Raw genomic sequence first — 19,432 nt, 5'->3', positions numbered from 1 at the left:
CGGGGGGATGCCAACATTCCCAGGGCCTCCCCGGAAGGCGCGGAACAAGCAGTCAAGTCTCTGAAGTGTGTCCCCCACGCCTCTCACGACCCACCTCGCGGGGTCACGGGGAAGAACTCGGGGGGACCGGGAAGGGTCCCTGGGGTTAGCGGCACAAGCTGGCGGCCTCCGCGATCTGTACGCACCTAGGGCAAGAAGGCAACCCGAGCACAGCTCTGCAGTCCGTGTGTGGCCGCGGCGTGCGCCGGCTCTGCTTCCGGGTCGGAGGGCGAGCGCGGCGATTGGTTCCCGGGTTTTGCCGCGAGGTTTGAACTGCGAGACGCCGCGGCGCGTCAAACCTTCGCCTTCCGGCATCCCCGCTGCACCACTCCGGCCTCTACCTGCACCCGCCTGGGTCGCTGAACTAGGTGAATCTGGCTTTTACCCTGCTCCGCGGTCGCATTTCGAGTCGTAACTCAGGCCGCTGCTTTGTGAAGGCTTTTCGGGGACAGAGCCTTGCCTTGTGTCAGTCGTCAGGGGTGTTGTCTGTGCGGTGGCTTCGCCCTGACTTCTGGCTTCTTTGAGGCCGATTTCACAGAAGTTTGTGAAAAAGCACCTGGGAGGGCGCGAGGGCTCGACGGGGGAGCCCATCAAGATCTGCTTTCAGTCCATTAGACCGATCTGTCTGTCGCAGGACATGTGCAGAATCTGTCTGCTCTTCCACCCTTTAAAGGGACATCCTGGAGCAGACTAGGAGAATAACATTGTCAACTGTCACTTTCTTAATGGAGATTTTTCTAAGTGCTGGCTATAAGGAATTTGCACATTTGGTTCACTGATGCCTCATAATTCTGTTAAGTAGATGTTACCGTCCCCTGTACGGACGTGAAGAAATTTATGTTCATCACGATGTACAGCCAGTGCAGGCTTGTGGTAGCAGGGATGCTGGGCAGTGTAGCGCTCTCATTTTGCCTTTCCATCGACAATTTCCTGTCTCAAAATTTCTGCTCCGGTGTACCTTGGATGCAGTTTTAAAGCAAGAGTTACTGCTTCCGCCGCATTCTACCTCTGCTTTTCTAGTTCGTCCTCCCTTCCCGCCTCTTTCTTCACTCACATTCACTAGTTTTGTCATTTTCATATTCAGTGTCTCACTGATTCTTCACAACAGGCTTGGAGATAAAGAACAGAGGGTGAGGCATAGTCCCGGTTCCTTTCTGATAATACGTCTGCCCGGGCAGCCAGGGATAAAGTTAAAACAGGCTTAGGCAGCCCCGGAAAAGCTGCGTCTGCAGTAGAGGCCAGCTGCAGTGCTTATTTGTGGACGGCCAGTTCCAGAGCTAAACATGGTCTTTACATGTTTGAATTGTTGGTGAAAACAAGGAATATGTTGTGACTTCTGAAAAAGCATATAAAAACAAGGTTTTATTGTCCATAAATAAAATTCTAGCGGGGCCCAGCAATGTTTGTATATGCGTTGTTCCTGACTGCCTTTATAAAATGACAAGGTCAAGGGAAATGGTTGCGACACAGACTGCATAGCCTAAATGTCTCAAAAATTTAGTATTTGCCTCTTTCCAAAAAAGTTGTAGACTCCTAGATGAGAGACTCCTGGCTTTCTGACACTGCTAGTAATGCTCTTTCCATTTTAATGCAAAAACCTTAAAAATGTGCTTGGCATTGCTGTAAAAGCTTTATATGTAGTTCAGTCTTTTCATAAAACTATACAAGATAAGAACTTTTTTTTTTTTTTTTTCATTTTCACTATAAGGAAGTCGAGGCATAGCAGATGATGGAGCCAGGGAGTCAGGACGATCTAATTCTGGGTGAGATCTTATTTATAGAAATCTAAACACTCATTTATTTCAGGCAAGCCAAATCGTATACATCACAGATTATAATTTATTATTTGGCAAGTGATGTGTGCCTTTTTTTTTATTGGATAAACCTGAGACACCTACATCCCCATTGTTGTACTCTCCACAGCAGCCGAGTTATATGGTGATGTCCTAGATGCCCGTCAAGGAATGAGTGAGTCGGGGCTGGGGAGGTGGGCACAGTGGATAAAGCATCTGCACGGTTATGAGGACCGGAATCCAAATCCTCAGAATGAATAGAAACGCCGCCGGTATAGTAGTCTGCTTGCAATCCCCGTGTGCTGCAGGTGCAGACAAGAGACACCTGAGCAAGCTGGCTCTCCAGACTAGCTGATATGGTGAGCGCTGGTCCTCAAGACGCTGGTCCTCAATCTAAGGTGAAGAACAAGAGAGGCAAACACTCCTTGTTAACCTTGGGCCTCTGTACAAGTGAACTCCCACATAAGCGAAAACGCACGCATAGACAGACATTTCAGAAAAGATGAACGCCATGAGGAAGAAGAATTGACAGCAAACAGGGCACCACCTAGGGTTGGTCTCTAGAATATAGACACCACGTCAGGTCATTTTTGAAAGGGTTTTGTATGCATCCAGGAGACGTTATGAAAAACTTAGAAATCTTGGATTTATGTCTTTTAGCTACTTAGTTGCTTTGTGTCATTGGACATTACTTTCTTCATGGGTCAAGTGCAGATAATCAGAGACTGACATCATTAGGACAGTCATGAAAACTAAGCAAAGTATTTAATATGACACCTTTGAAAAGTATCTGGCACTGTGTGCCTTCGTGTGTTAGGCAGCACGTTGATTATCTGGAAAAGAACACCAAGAACCCAGTCACTGGAAAATAACCCAAGTATTTGCTCACAGGTATTTGCTTAAAATTCTGTGGGTGAGCAGTCTGGACTGGGTCAGGTAGTTGATTCCTCTGCTCGCCTTGGCAGAGATGACCCATGCTGCTGAAGTTTACCTTCTGTGTTTTCGGGGTCTCCAAGGAATAGGGTGGCCTCATTGTGCCGGTGAGTAGGTGTCAGTTGTCAGCTGGAATGCCTTACTTCTCCTTCACATGTCTTCTTCAGCAGGTTAGCTGGCTTGGTACAGCAGGCTCAGGTCGGCAAGAGAGTAAGATGGGTATCTGCTAGGAGGACCTCAACATTTGGGTGTAGTTGTGGATGTGAATTATTTATTACTCAGAAGGAGCAGGATGGTGCCAGCGAAGGGAAAAGGCATGGGATGTGAAGTCCAGGGAGATCAGGCACAGGCTTTTAAATGGCCCTGTGATAGAGTCAGAGTCATGCTTAATTCTTTTGGCCACATGTTGTGACAATCCATCGGAAGTGATGTCTATCAAGGAATGTTCCAGAAGCTCTGCCAGAGTTTTTGCCAGGGACTAGACTCATAGGCATGCCCTGTCCAACATGTACTCAAAACTCCAGACTCAAAGGAAATTAGATGTTCATCATAAAACATATATTGCTTATAAAAACAGTTTAGCACAGTAGTAAAATATTCTCAGTGGAAACACTACTGAAATCTCCTTTCTAGACCCTTGCTGTAGTAACTCTTTTGTTCAAACCTCTTAAGGCTTAGGCTTAGAATTTTTATTTTTACATTTTTTTCCAAACAAGGTTTCTCTGTGTAGCCTTGGATGTCCTGGACTCTGTATACTAGGCTGGCCTTGAACTCACATTGATCTGCCTGTCTCTGCTTCCCAAGTGTTGGGATTAAAGGCATGTGCCACCATGCCCAGCTAGAATTTTTATTATCTCATAATCTACTAGTCAAATCAAGTCATGAGACTGTTCCAGACTCAAATGGGTAGAAAAGTAAACCACTTCTTTTGGGACAATTCAGGAATGAGAGGAAACACCCCTCCCCCTAATCTGCCACTTTTAGTACCATTTTTCTCAAAACAACTATCTTAAAATACAGACTTAATTAGTGATGTCTGTGTCTATAATTATAAATTTGCAGAATTTGCATGTCTGTTTTATGTGAATTTTCAAAATTGAAGGTTGGATTTTTGGTATTTCAAAAGATTTGGCTTAAAAAAACTAAAGTAGAGGAAAATATGATTGGGTAGAAATTGTATTATTCTGTTTTCCTAGATTTAATTAAAAGCAATCTTGGTAAATGTGAAATGACCTCTTGTCCGCTACTTATTTTTTTCTAACCATGCTTGCTCACACATGTTAAATGTTACTTTCCAATTAAAGCAAGTCACTTTAACATTGTATTCTGTTCTACTTTAGGAGAATGACTGTGTGTAATCAGACGTCTGTCTTGGACATGATTAAAGAGTTTAGAAGGAATTGGCGTGCTCTTTGTAACTCTGAAAGAACAACGTTATGTGGTCCAGACTCCATGCTTTTGGCACTGCAGCTTTCCATAGCAGAAAGCAACAAACAGGTCAGTAAACTATGTTTAGCTTAATGTTTTTTACACCGAATTTAACTTGTTGCCCATTATAATAAGCTTGAGCTTGATTAAATGCATTATTTTCTTTGCAGTCTTTGCCCTCCTAAAATGAGATGTTTCCGAAATGCTTCTGTATATCTGTGTTAAGATATTGCAGCTGGAATTTTTTGAGAAACATTGCCTATGTATCTGAAATGACTTATTTCATGTGAATAATTTGAATTTGGAATGTAGACATTTGATATCTCGAAAAAAATCATAAAGATTAAATCCGAAACTTATAGTTAAATATATTCTTATTTAATAATTGTTCCATTGTTCCCTAAAAGAAGCTCCCTGATTGTTGGTTCAGTCTCTGAGCCCTGCTTAGTTGATTCTGTGGGCTGTGCTCTTGTGGTGTCCTTGAGCCCTTTGCCTCCTACAACCCTTCCTTTCCTGCTTCTGTAGGATTCCCATTTTGGAGATCTTAAAACAAAACAAAACAAAAAACTAGTTTATTGGAGTTTGTTGGCACAGGCCTGGAAACTCAGTTTCTCAGAAGACAGAGACAGGATGATTAGAAGTTCAAGACCTATCTGGACTAAAGAGTGAGTTACAGGCCAGCCCATGCCTTGGGCCTTTAAGGCTCTGTCTCAAAATAACTGGAGAAAGTTCACTGGCAGAATGCTTCCTTAGCTCATGGGAGACACAAGGTTCAATCTTCAGTACTGCCAACCAACAACAAAAAATAGAAGTTGGTACCTTGTTTCCCTAATCATTCTCCAGTGATCTGCTGGAAACTGCCTTTTAGAAAATAGTGTGGGCCCACTGACTTTCCATGGGTGATGGTTGTGGGATAAATGCAGGCTAGGATGGCAAAGGAAGGCTTCTTGTTTATAGATCGATCCTAGATAGAAAGGAGGATTTAGAGAAGGGGTAAAGAGAGGGAGGGTTTAGAGAAGTTCAGGGAAAGCAAAGTCATGGTTTAGAGTTGATAAAGACAGTAGCTTATCTATGGAAGAGCTTGTTTGCAGAGTGATGAGTGATAGTTTCAGTGTCTTGGCATGGGTAGTGAAATGGCATTCTGGATTTCACAGACCAATAAACTTTCATAAAGTATTAAACACTGATAGGATCCTTTCTAAATGAAGCCATTTATGAAAAAGAAAAACAAAACAGTTAATATGTAATATAACCATTCTTTAAAAAGGAAAATTATTTTAACACCTAAAAATTCAGAAGCTGACATCAAAGGGTAGAGTGTTAGTCACTTTTCCCCCTGCCTCTGTGACAAGTGCCTGTGGGAAATAAAGGCGCATATGAACTTGCTTTGGCTTATGGTTTTCAGGTCTTAATTCAGCCATTCAGCCTTGACTATATTACTTTGGGGTCCATGGCGAGGCAAAGCATATCCTGGCAGTGAGAGTGTATGGCAGCAGCTGCTCCTCCACTCATGACAGATAGGAGGCAGCGAGAACTGCACCTTTGATGGAATGTAGCCTTCCAAAGCATGCCCCCAGTAACCTCCAACTTGGCCCCATCTCCTAAAGTCTCTAGTACCTTCCAAAGAAGTGTTACAAATTGGCGGCCAGGCGTTCAATTCATAAATCTATGGGAAACATTTCATATTCAAATCCTAGTAGAATTGCCTTTGCATGGAGAGTTCACAGCTTTGTATATGTAAACCAGTATATAGATGATTTTGAATGGAGAAGGATTTTGGCAATGTTTTAATCTTATGTATTTATTAAAAAATATTTATTGAGCTTTTATGTCTTAGTCATTGCTATAAACATTGGAGATACAACAATTTAGGGACTCCCTGATGTTACAAAGTTAATCTTGTGGAGAAATGCAGCTACTCACTACTCAAGACAGAAGCATTTTAGGTCATCATAAGTGCTATGGAGATATAAAGACCCAAGCTAAGGTGTAATAAATAGGGGTGGAGGGAGAGGGGTGTGGCAGTTTTAAGAGCAGGAAAATTTCAACTGGAAAGTACCATTAAGGCAAAAATGGGAAGAAATAGGGAAATTTACACAAACTGCTGTAGCTAGCCCCCACTGTTTCTCAGGCATGCCGGGAACGCCCCACCTTGGTGGCACGTGCGTGTGCCTTTCTTGTAACTCTTGCTTCTGCCTGGAAGGCTGCAGGTCTGCAGTTGCTGACACTGCTCTTTTCTTTATTTTAAGCATTGACTATGTTGTAGGCATTGTGGTAAGCTGGAGGTAGAATGGTGAGCTGGGATGTTGAAGCTACTTTATGAGCCAAAGGTGAAGAAGACATTAAGCAGATAATTATGCCAGTATATGCAAATAATAGCTACGAGCAGTCTATGGGGCTCTGAGACCAAGTGCTTGATTGGGAAAAAGAGATGAAGATGAACATGAAGGATGATGAAGTTGAACCATAAAGGAAGGAATATCATTGACTAGGTCAAGAAGTAGGAGGTAAGACAGGATGAGGCACCAGCAGGTGCTTGAGAAATCCCTACGGGACAGGATAGCCCCAGTAGGCCGTGGCGTTTACATGTCCTGTTTGTTTATATATTTTTTCATTACGGCTATTAAAAAAATCAATGGTACATAGGTACATTGAGCAAATTGAAGTAGTACTTATTTTACTTAGTGTTTTGGTAATAAAAGTTAAGTTGATGGGAAAGTTGAAGGACTAGTGCACAGATCCCTGTGTGCCTTCTACTTTAGTTCATCAGCTATCCAGTCGCCACATTTATACACGATCGTCCTTTTAAACGTCATGACAGTTTGCCTGTGTGTGTATTTTGATTCTTATACTTTAAAGACTGCAGTAGAATTGGTCTGTAGACCTTCTTCTGGTTCCTTTTCGTTGCTGTGATGAGATGCCGTGACCGGAATTTATTTTGGCTAAGCTTCCAGAGGCGAAGTCCTTATTGCTCACTAGCAGGTGGCCTGAGCAGGAAGCTGGGAGATCTCATCTCTTTCTACATGCAGGGAGCAGAGAGTGAAATGGAATGGGGCGAGGCTATAACTCTCAAATCCCATCCCAGTGACAAACTTCCTCCAGTAATGCCCCCCCTAAAAGTTCCATAATCGCCCCAAACAGTGCCCCCAACAAGGGATAAGGATTCAAATACATGACCCCATGGAGGACATGTCTCATTCAGAACATCATGACTTATAACAAATTTTCCTCACCCAAGATCATGGAATTGCTGTTAGAATCTCTTTATTCTCTTTTATTGTGAGTCAGCCTTTATGTCTATTAGGACTGACATTTTTAGGTCTATCAATCACTTATTTTGTAGAGTGTCCCTACATTTTGGATGTTTTATTGTTACTTTGTACATAGTAACCATTTTTGAGTGAAACAACTTGCAAATGATGGCCATGATCCTGAAAAGCCATTACCTTCTGAGGAATCATGACAGCATGTTTTCCCGTGATGGGCGCTGCTCATCTCCTACTGGAGGCTGGTTAATGTAATCTGTTCATCCTTTCAGTTCCGAGCAACCAGTCACCCATCTTTCTGTTGTCTCCATATACTTTTCATTTTTTGTTTATTTTATTTTAGTTTTCGTTTTTTGAAACAGAGTTTCTCTGTGTAGCCTTGACCATTCTGAAACTTACTCTGGAGAGCAGGCTGGCCTCAAATTCTGAGAGATTTGCCTGCCTCTGCCTCCCAAGTGCTGGGATTAAAGGTATGTGCCACCCACTGCCCAGCTTTGTTTCTTTTCTTTCTTCCTTCCTTCCTTCCTTCCTTCCTTCCTTCCTTTCTTCTTTCAAATAGTTATGTGTGCATATATGCGTAAATATACTTATATTCATATATAGTACAAATATATGTACACATAATCATATACTTCTTTATGAATCATGTGACAGGAAGTAGTGGGCAGCTTGAGCTTTTATCCCTAAAAACTTGAGCCTCTATTTCATATCTAATGCTATTCTCTTGTGTGGCCACAGTATAGTTGTTAATTTTAGGAAATTTTACTATGCTGCTATTCTATATTTAATTTAGTGTCCTCTGCTAATAGAAAACAATCCTTGGGGAAAATCTGAGTGAAGAACCCAAGTGATACACAGTACTAAAGTTATTTCCAATTGATTCAGTGGGATCCCAATCACAGCCTTGTGGGAAGGTTTTTTTCCTAGTGACCATATAGAGTGCTGGTTTTCAACAGATTTTGGCTTTGTGTGACAGAGTGGATGGATGGGTCTTTCACCCAGCTTCCCGCCTTTCTTGGGTGATTTTTTCTATCTTCTAGTGCTCTAAATTCTTTCTTTAATGTTTCAAAAATTTCAAAAGTCATTAACGTTTTGCTTCATGACTAGGCTTATTCTGTGTTGCATTTGTATTTTAAGGCAATAGTGAATGAGATTGTTTCCCTTCTTTCTCAGCAGGTTTGCTTTAGTAAATAGGAAAGCTACTGCTTTTTCTGTGTTAATTTTGGATCCTGCAACTTTGCTGGAAGTTGAAGAGCTTTCTGTTGGAATATTTAGGGTCTTTTAAAAATACTTTTGGTTGTTTTTTTCTACCTATCTAACATCTATCTATCTATCTATCCATCCATCCATCCATCTATCCATCTATCCATGCATCCATCCATCCATCCATCCATCTATCTATCCACCCATCCATCTATCCATCCATCCATCCATCCATCCATCCATCCATCTATCTATCCATCTATCCATCTATCCCTTTATTTATTTACTTTGCATCCCAGTCTTAGCCCCCTCCCTTCTCTCCTCCCAGTCCCACCTTCCCTCCCTCTTTCCCCATCCCCCTCCCCTACTCCTCAGAGAAGAGGAGTACTCCCTCCCCACCAACCCACCCTAGCACATTGAGTTGTATCAGGACTGAGCCCCTCTTCTTCTTCCCCTGTGGCCTGGTGAGGCAGCTCCTCCAGGGGGAAGTGATTTAAAAGCAGGCAACGGAGTCCATGTTAGAGTCAGACCCCGCTCCCCTTGTAGGAGACCTTCATGAAGCCTAAACTGCTCACTGGCTACATCTGTGTAGGGGGCCAAGGTCCAGTCCACGCATGGTCCTTGGTTGGTATTTCAGTCTTTGCCAGCCACCCTGGGCCCAAGTTAATTGACTCTGTTGGTTGTGTGGAGCTCCTGTCTCCTCCGGGTCCTTCTTTCCTTCTCTCAACTCTTCCACAAGACTCCCTGTGCTCCACCTAATGTTTGGCTGTGAGTCTCAGCATCTGTATAGATTGTTGTAGGGTGGAGCCTCTCAAAGCACAGCTATGCTAGGCTCTTTTTTTTTTTTTTTTTTTTTTTTTTACAATGTGTGTGTGTGTGTGTGTGTGTGTGTGTGTGTGTGTGTATGCGCGCGCGTGTAGGCAGGTTCATATGTATGTGTGTATGTGTATGTGTGTGCAAGTTCACTTGTGCCATGCTGTGTATGTGGAAGTCAATCTGTTCACTCCTAAATTGTGGGTTCTGGGAACTGAATTTAAGTCATCAGGCTTGTGTGGCAAGTGCCTTTTTTGTAACCTGCTGAGCCAGCTGGATTTTGGGTTTTTTCTTTTTTCTTTTGTTATAAAAGCCTATCATTGTCAAACAAAGATAGTTTGACTTCTCCCCCTCCAAGTTGTATCCCATTTATCTCCTTCTCTTACTGCTCTAGCTAAGGCTTCAAACACTGTATTAAGTGTGGAGGAAATGGATACTCTTGTTTGCAATTTTAATGGAAATTGAATTTTCTCCCATCAAATACGATGTTGCCATTGGTTTGTTTTTTGTCTTTGTTCTATACAGCCTTTATTATGATGAGATGCTCCTCATGGTCTCTCTAGTCCTTTTCTCACGAAGAGATGTTTTCTGTATCTAATGAGATGATTGTGTGATTTCTGTCCATGCGTCCAGTTGTGTGGTGTAGTCCACTTATTGACTTGCTTCTGTTGAGCTATTTCTGCATCTCTGGATTGAAGGCAACTTGACCATGTGTTATTTAACTCCATTTGTGAGTATTCTATTGAGAAATTTTGCATTTATGTTCATCATAGAGATTAGTCTGTAATTTTCTCTTTGTTTTGTTGTGTCTTTATCTAGTTTTTGGTATCAAGATAATACTGGCATCATAAAAACATTTCCATAGACTTCCTCTCCTTGGAGAAACATTCAAGTCAGTTCATTAAGTTCCATCTGGAATTTTGAAGTGAATCCACCTGGGCTTGGGAGCTTTTCTTATTGTTGTTGATATTGAGAAATCTTGTTATTGCTGTTTTAATCTCCTTGTTTGCTATAGATCTACTTAAAATTGTTTATCTACTCTTTGTTTAATCTTGGTGAGTGCTCAGCTTCCTTTAGGTTTCCTAGGCTTGTGGAATATAAGTCTTTAAGATGTCTCCTGATGATGTCATTGGTATCTTCTAACATTTCCTTTTTATATAATTTTATCAATTTAGGTTTTGTCTTTTGGTTAGTTTGGCTAAGAGTTTATGAATATTGTTTATCTTTTACAAAGAACCAACACATTATTTCATTGATATCTTATTTTTTTTAAGTTTCCTTTTCATTAACTTCTACTCTGCTTGTAATTATTCTATTTATTGATTTTGGGTTTGAACCATTCTTATTTTCCCAAGTCCCTAACATGCACTGTTATTTGTTTTCAATCTGTGTGATATTTTAACATAGGCACTAACAGCTGTAAGGTTCCCTCTCAGGACTGAGTGCATTGGTCCCGTAGCTTTTGGTATGCTCTGTTTTCATTTTCATTCAATTCTAAGAGCTTCTTGATCTCCAATAACCTTTTCATTGTCTAATTGTGTGTTCAATAACTGCGAGGTTGTATATGCTCTGTAGTTTCTCTTGCTGTATATTTCTACTTTTGTTTCTTTGTGGCCATATAGAATACACAAAGTTATTTCAATGTGCCTATATTTGTTGAGATTTACTCTGTGTTCTATTATATGACTGATTTTATAGAAAGTTCCATGTGCTGCTAAGAAGGATGTATACTCTGCACCACTGGATGGAGTGTTCTAGCAATATCTGGTCTCAAGTGTCCTTTAGTTCAGATGTTTATTTTTGTCAGGTAACTTGTCTGCTGATGAGAACAGGACATTGAAGTGACCCAATGTGGTGTTTGGGTTAGTCTCTGTCTTCGTTCTTGTAGTTCATGATCTATAAAATTGAATGTACATGCATTTCGTGCATATATTCAAAAATATTTAAGGAACACTCACACTGCTTTCCTGTTACAGGTGCACTAATTTTCACACCTGTTTAGAGTACAGCGGTTCTTCTTTCTCCATATCTTCAATATTACTTAGCTTTCGTCTCTTTTTTTGTTCTTTGCTTTTTGTTTTTTTGAGACAGGGTTTCTCTGTGTAGCCCTGGCTGCCCTGGACTCACTTTGTGGACCAGGTTGGCCTCGAACTTACAGAGATCCACCTGCCTCTGCCTCCTGAGTGCTGGGATTAAAGGCGTGCGCCACCAATGCCCGGCTTAACAAATCTTTTAAAACTATATAAAAGGCCTTACAGAACATATACAGACAGTAAACATACACAAAGATGTGGACTATCATCTGCCATTAGAGAACTAAAGATAACAAGATACCACTCTACACCTATCTGAATGGCCAGAATATAGAAGATTACATCACTTGCTGGCGAAGATCACGCGAGGCTCAGGAAACATAGTAGAAAAAGGCAGGAAGATTGTGAGAGACAAAATCATGAAGTTGGCTGTCAGATTGTGTCTCCTAGAAATGTCTGTTGTGGCTAATTTATCAGTATAGCCTAATAATGTTTATTACTAGTCCTATAATTATTATTATGGCAGTATTTTCTAACCCGCTGGCAATCAAAGAAGACACAGACACATGTAATATTTAAAAATAGTCGGTTCACCTGGGGCAGAGCAGATATTAATCTCCTAAACTACCTCCCACGCCATCTGCTTCTGATGATTTCTATCGAGCTCCCTCCCATCATAATCCTAAATACTTGCTAATGCTCTCCATCTGGGCCGCACTCTCCATCCACTGGCCTTGGGCTTCTTCCTTTCTCTAGCCATGGGTGTGGCCTCCTCCTTCCCGCTCTTCTCCTGTCCCTCCTCTTTTTCAAGAATCTGTCTGTCTCTCAAAGCCTGGGAACCTTAGCCACGCCTATCCCATTTGCCCTGCCCAGGTGTGATGGCCTTTTATTGGTCAAACAGGTTAGGCTCTTAGACAAGGTACAATTTGGGCCACAGAGACCACAAGCGTAAATATCATCAAAATACATCAGGCCGACCTCCAATAAATGTCAGAAGCTACATCCATGAAGTCCATGGCTGTCTAAACGTGACCCGAACAAGACCAACTACTAGCTATGCTAATGCAGAATGCTCTTGAGGGCCTCTACCTTAGACAAAACACTTCAGGCAACGAAGGAATGCTGAGAGTGGGAGAGATAGTCTTCCCACACAAGAGTTCACCGATCGCATCAAATGGTCAGCCCTGAAAACATATAGACTGAACAGGCTGTCTTTATACATTTAGGAACAGACAGACAGACAGGCAGGCAGGCAGGCAGGCAGACAGGTTGTCTTTATACATTTAGGAATACACAGACAGACGGGCTGTATTTATAGGGACACATGGACAGACAGACAGAAAGACAGACACAAACACACATACACACACAAGAACAACTCAAAAATTAAAAAGGCCGTCATTTTGAAAGAAGGTGGTAGAGGGTTACATTTGGAGGGTGGGAAGGGAAAGGGGAAATGAGTACTCTTTCACCATTTTTGCCAGGGTACCCAGGTGAAACCTCACTGTTTCAATGGACAGTCCACTGGTCGGTCGCTCTGGGCAGTTTTCATTTTCCTTTTTCAGTCTAAGGTTACAGACAGAGCTACTTGTTCAGCTTTACGTGGGCACCTGGATTCTAGCCCAGGTCCTCACACTTGCTCAGCAAGACCCTCACCCTAGCTCCAGCGCCTCTAGCTCCTTACTGGGGACCTTTGATTTTGTGTCTTGGCAAAAATTTTTGGGGAACAGTTATTGTTTGGCCTTTTCTTTAGAAATAGCTTCACAGTTTGAATCTGGCAGTGTATCTTCCCTATAATAGGGCATTTGTCACTTTGTTAGGTGAAAGAATGTTACTTATGTTTTACTGCATGAACCAAAGATACCTCATAACTTCACACAGAGCAATTATTATAGCACCTGTGGTAAACTCTTAGCTTTGAAGATGGCCTAACAAATAGGAATAAATGTACGTAACAATCACACACTTAACGATCTTCATTTCAAGAATTATTTTACCTTGAAAGGGGAAAGAGATAAAAATAGATAATTTTAGTTAACAATTATCAAATTTTATTTAATCTGTAAAATTTTATTTTGTAACCAGAGAAACTGAGTTGGTGATATTTTGCATAACTAATTTTACAGAAATAATTAATCCATGCTCTTTTCTCTAATGGTACCAAATGAAGTCAAATTAATTAAAATTTTACATTTTATTTAAAAGCTGAGTCATCATAAACTAATTTTATATACAGGGTGCATATGCTCTTAAAAATGACATTCCTGCTACATAGTGTCCTCTAGACATGATAGGGGAACTGCACCAAGAAATCTCAACACTATGGTTGCCTGAATGTGACTTGCATAATTACAACACTGACATGCCTGTGTGGGTGAGAGGAAACTCTAAAAGTCTCTTCCCTAAATGCAGAGCCTCAGGCAGTCAGTGGCTTCTAAGAGAGGGACAATCAGTTTTCTTCAAGAGTAAACTCGTACATAGCATGTCCAATACCAACTGGTTAGTCCTGGACTCGGGTACATTCAAATAATGCTAAATGAATTCATTAGGTTGTGTATACACATACATATGGTCTTAGTTAGGGTTTCTATTGCTGCAATGAAACATCATGATCAAAAAGCAAAGTTGGGGTAGGAAAGGACTTATTTGGCTTACACTTCCGTATTGCTGTTCACCATTGAAGGAGGTTAGGAGAGGCACTCAAACAGGGCAAGGCCCTGGAGGCAGGAGCTGATGCAGAGGCCATGGATTCCTTACCCTGTCTTGCTCAGCCTGCTTTCTTATAGAACCAGGACCACCAGCCTAGGGATGGATCCACCCACAGTGGGTTGGGTCCTCCCCCACCAATCACTAATTAAGAAAATGCCTTATAGCTGGATCTTATGCAGACATCTTCTCAACTGAAGTTCTCTCAGATAACTCTAGTTGGTTTGTGAAGCGACCTAGTCTAGTCAGCACATATGTACGTGCAGCAATAATGAAGAAGTGACCGGGGGTGCAGCAGAGAAGGATCAGGAATAATACAGATGCAGTACTTACACAGAAGTTCTCAAAAGGAAGTGTAATTCTTGCACTTCTCATTTTTTTTTCTTGTAAAGTACAGCTCACATCCATCCAAGAATTAAAGAGTTGAACATTTTGAACTGGCTTCATACATTAGTCAGCTGGCCTGTTTTCAGAGTAAAACGTGTTCTAATCTGACCACTTACTCTCTCCATCAGTTGTTACTGGTTTGAATCATAGATTATTCTCTCATGATACACATGTGATTCTGTAAGCTGGTGTGTGGGGTGCCCTTTTGTTTGGCTTTAAAACTTTTTTGCAATACCAGTGTGAACGGTGTTAGTCTGGTAATATACAAGATGGTGCACTTGCATAATTTTACTTTAACTATCTGTAGTCAACAGAACGAGAGTAAGCTCTGTCTTTTGCCTTTTAGAAGCTTTCAGTTTCGTGAGATGCCATTGATTGATTGCTGTTCTCAGTGCCTGCACTATCAGTCCTCTGTTCAGGAAGCTGTCTTCTGTGCCAAGGTTATTACCCACTTTCCCTTCTAGTAGGCTCACTGTATCTGGTTTTATATTGAAGTCTTTGATCCACTTGGACTTGAGTTTTGTGCAAGGTGATGAATATGGATCTATTTTTGACCAGCACAGTTTGTTAAAGATGATGTCTTTGTTTCATTGTGTATTTCTTAAAAATCAGGTGGCCATAGGTATGTGAATTTCCATCTGTGTCTTTGATTTGATTCCATTGATCAGCCTGTCTATTTTTATTGCCAGTACCATGCAGTTTTTATTGCTCTGTAGTACAGCTTGAAATCGGGGATGATGATACCTTCAGAAGTTCTTTTATTGTACAGGATTGTTTCAGCTACTTTGGGGTTTTTGTTTTTCCATAACAAGTTGAGTATTTTCCTTTCAAGGTCTTAAAGAATTGTGTTGGAATTTTACTTTGTTGATCATACTGATTCATAAGCATGGGGATCTTTCCATCTTCTGATATCTTCAACTTCTTTTTTCAAAGCCTTGAAGGTTTTTTTTCTCATTTAAAATTTTATTATAATTTATTCATATTACATCCTGATTGTTATCTCCTCGCTTTTATCTTCCCATTCCCACCCTTCCTTCCTTGATTTTTTTTTTTTTTTTGTCATACAGGTTAGAGTTTCCCCAAGATACCTTAATATGATTTGTGGCTATTGTAAAGGGTGCTATTTTTCTGTTTTTTTCCCCCTCCCCTGGTTGTCACTTGTGTATAGGAGGATTGCTCATTTTTTGAGTTAATCTTGTATCCTGCCACTTCACTAAAGGTGATTATCAGCTGAGAGAGTTACTTGGCAGAATTTTGGGGGCCACTTATGTATATTATATACTATCTGTGAATAGGCCTACGTTAACTTTTTCCATGTACCTTTTAGTCCTTGTTGTGATGAATGTCAACACACATGATGGTGCCTCCTGCTTGGCCAGGTCCAAAAATCTACCAATGATTTTTAAATTTCTGTTATTTTATTTTTGCTATTGGTGATAGTGTGTGTGTGTGTGTGTGTGTGTGTGTGTGTGTGTGTGTGTATGTGTGTGTGTGTTGGGTTTCTTTGGGTTTTGCTGGTGTGAGATTATTGTCTGTATTTTCGTGGGTGTAGTTAGCCTCCTTGGGTTGGAGTTTTTCTTCTAGAACCTTCTGAAGGGCTAGATTTGTGGATAGATATTGCTTAAGTTTGGTTTTGTCATGGAATATCTTGTTTTCTTCATTTGTGGTGATTGCAAGTTTTGATGAGTAGTAGTCTGGGCTGGCATCTTTGGTCTCAGAGTCTTCTGGGTATCTGTTTAGGCCCTTCTGGCTTTTAGAGTCTCCATTGAGAAGTCAGGTGCAATTTGAATAGATCTGCTTTCATATGTTACTTGGCCTTTTTCTCTTGCAGCTTTTAATATTCTTCTTTGTTCTGTGTGTTTAGTGTTTTGATTATTGTGTGGTGAGGGGACTTCCTTTTGTGGTCCAGTCTATTTGGTGTTCTACAAGCTTCTTATACCTTTATAGGCATGTGTCCTCCTTTAGGTTAGGAAAAATTTCTCCTGTGATTTTACTAAAACTATTTTCTGGTCCTTTGAGCTGGTATTTTTCTTTTAGTTCTATTATTCTTAGGTTTGGTCTTTTAATAGTGTCCCAGATGTCTTGGATGCTTTATGTCAGGAATTGATTAGATTTAATGTAATGTTTTCTATGACTGATGTATTTCTTCTATTGTAACTTTAACACCTGAGAGTCTCTGTTTTATTCTTGGCATTTTGCTGGTGATACTTGTATCTGTAGTTCCTGTAGATTTTCTATTTCCCTAATTCCTTCAGTTTGTGTTTGTTTATTGCTTCTATTTCCATTTTCAGGAAATAGTTTTATTTTTTTAAACAAATAGTTTGTTTCTGTCAATGTTTTTTTTTTTCCCCCTCCTTCTTGGCTTTCTTGAAGGGATTTATTAATTTTCTCTTTAAGGACCTCTATCATCTTTATAAAGTTGGTTTTAAGGTCATTTTCTTATACTTCATCCATGTTGGGATACCCAGAGCTTGCTGTCGTAGGACAGCTGTGCTCTGGTGATGACATACTGCCCTGGCTATTGCCAGCTGTATTTTTACACTGGCATCTAGGTATCTGGATTTGGGATGATTATTGGTCTTGGTGCCTATTTCTGAGTTTGTCTTTGTTGAATGGGTGTTTTGTTTCTTGGTTTCTGTTGTCCTTTCTGGTATTCTAGCTAGAGTGGCCTGTGGTTGAGTAGAAGGTCCCTGCCTGAGCTGGGGCCTGGAGTTCTGGCAGCCTGCCAGGGGTTCTAGGGTACTGGCTGCTGGTGTGGTTGCTGACAGAACAGGGGGCATCCACTGGAGGTGTGGGCCAGGGTATGGTGATGAGGAGAGGAGAGGCTGTTGGGCGGGTGCTGGAGGAGTGTTGGTGGTCTGCAAGTGAGGGGCTTTTCTGGGGATCTGGGTGCCAGAGAGTCCTCTGCACCCAGGCACTCTTAAATATCTTTAAAATCTGGATCTCAAAGAACATATGTGACTGATTATCATGAAAGATATAAAGAGACAGGTTTTTAGTAATTCAAATATGCAAAAAATGTATGCTTTGAGTGTATTGATTTATTTTGTATTATTCTTGATTAAGATTTCATCCCAATGATAACAGTTGCTAACTACTTAAGTACCTATCCATTTTAAATGGGACTACTGTACAAGTCCTAGTGTCAGTAGAAACTGGAAGAAGCTTAGCTGTGGAAGGCAGCACATCCTATCCTTCACAGAACCCCATACGAATGCTAAAACATATTTGTTATTCATGGTGAATTGAAAGTGAAAAATTAGAATTTTTTAATGAGTTAAGGCTGGTGCTTTTTGGCTGTCACCATTATTAATATCTTGCATATTAATAGAGGAAAAGGTCATATTGAATGCAAAGCAACCTTTAGCATGTCTGCTGAAAATGTATCGTGTCATTACCCAGGGAGATACGTTAAGGAAAGCTTTTATACTGAGGTGCAATCATGTCAGTAATGCTATTGGGTCCCTCATAAACCACACACTAGTACAGTCAGATCACAATCTTTTGGTGTCTTTCAGGAAAAACAGAATCCAAGAAGTAAAAGAATAAATTTGTCTGCTTAGTAGCATCTAAGTATTTGTAGAAAGCAGCATAATTTGACATTTGGCACTTATTCATTATAATTTAGTGTAGTTAGGACCAGGGAAGAAACAAATCTTTCCAGACTCCAGGGTTTGCAATGAAACGTTTGTTTCTTTTCAATAGTAACAAACTGGAAATAAGTAATAATAACAATAACCTGACACTAAGACTGAATTTAAAGCCAGTACTTGGAATATATTTTGTTTTATAGGACTGCCTCTTGGCATTGGGTATATAAAGTAAAAGATTAAAAACACTTTAGCAAAGTCCAGTTTATTGTGTGCTCATGCTTTTACTTTGCGTAAAAGATATAGTGGAATTGAAGATATGAAACGTTGATTATGCATTTATTAAATTTTTTCATTTATTTATTTGTTCATTTTACATCCCAATTGCAACCCCACTCTCTCCTCTCCTCTCAGTCCCACCCTCCCACCCTCTTTCCCCATACTCCACCCTCCTGCCTGGGTACCAATGCACCCTGGCACATCAAATCCCATCAGGACTAAGTGTCTCCTCTTTCCCTGAGCCAAGACAAGGTATCCCTGCTAAGGAAATGGCATCTAGCGGAGGCAACAGAGTCCAAGACAGACATACTCCCAGCTCTAACTGCTAGTGAACCCACTTGAGGACCAAGCAGCCCATCAGCTTCATATGTGTAGGGAGCCTAGGACCAACCAGTCCATGCATGTTCTTTGGTTGGTGGGTCAGTCTCTATGAGCTCTCATGGGCCCAGGTTAGTTGGCTATGTATGTCTTCCTGTGATGTCCTTGACCTCTCCAGCTCCCTCAATACGTACCTCAACTCTTCCACAAGACTCCCTGAGTTCTGCCTAAGGTTTGTCATCTGTTTCCATTATCTGCTGGATGAAGCCTCTCAGAGGACAGCTGTACTAGGTTCTCATCTGCAAGGATGGTAGAGTTATCATTAATAGTGTCAGGGGTTGGGTCTCTCCCATGGGGAGGGTCTCAAGTTGGGCCAGTCATTGGTTGGACATTCCCTCAATCTCTGTTCCATCTTTTATCCCTATATATCTTGTAGGCAGAATAAATTTTGCATTGAGGGTTTTGTGGGTGGGTTAATAGTTGTATGGGTGGGTTGGTATGCCCCACTCTCCACTGGAAGTGCTGCCTAGCTATTGGACGTAGCCACTTTAACCTCAGTGTCCCCTGCTATAAAAGTCTTGGCTAGGGTCGCCTCTATATCTTCCCAGGAGCCTCCTCCATCGCAGGTCTCCAGCTTTTCCCAG

The 19,432-nt window shown here is 41.1% G+C and overlaps 1 protein-coding gene across 1 annotated transcript in view; it reads left to right on the top strand.

The window, feature by feature from the left end:
• The first annotated feature begins 338 nt into the window (after positions 1 to 338).
• The window catches only part of Parpbp (PARP1 binding protein), a 58,722-nt gene continuing 39,628 nt past the window's right edge, over positions 339 to 19,432 (top strand). The window contains exons 1-2 of the mRNA XM_051139774.1: positions 339 to 407; positions 4,106 to 4,262. Of these exons, the coding sequence (XP_050995731.1) occupies positions 4,110 to 4,262 (153 nt within the window). The 5' untranslated portion in view covers positions 339 to 407; positions 4,106 to 4,109. The remainder of the gene's footprint in view (positions 408 to 4,105; positions 4,263 to 19,432) is intronic.

The sequence above is a fragment of the Acomys russatus genome, chromosome 31 (genome assembly GCF_903995435.1).
Source record: "Acomys russatus chromosome 31, mAcoRus1.1, whole genome shotgun sequence".
Classification (NCBI taxonomy): domain Eukaryota; kingdom Metazoa; phylum Chordata; class Mammalia; order Rodentia; family Muridae; genus Acomys; species Acomys russatus.
This window is presented reverse-complemented; position numbering and strand designations above follow the sequence as displayed.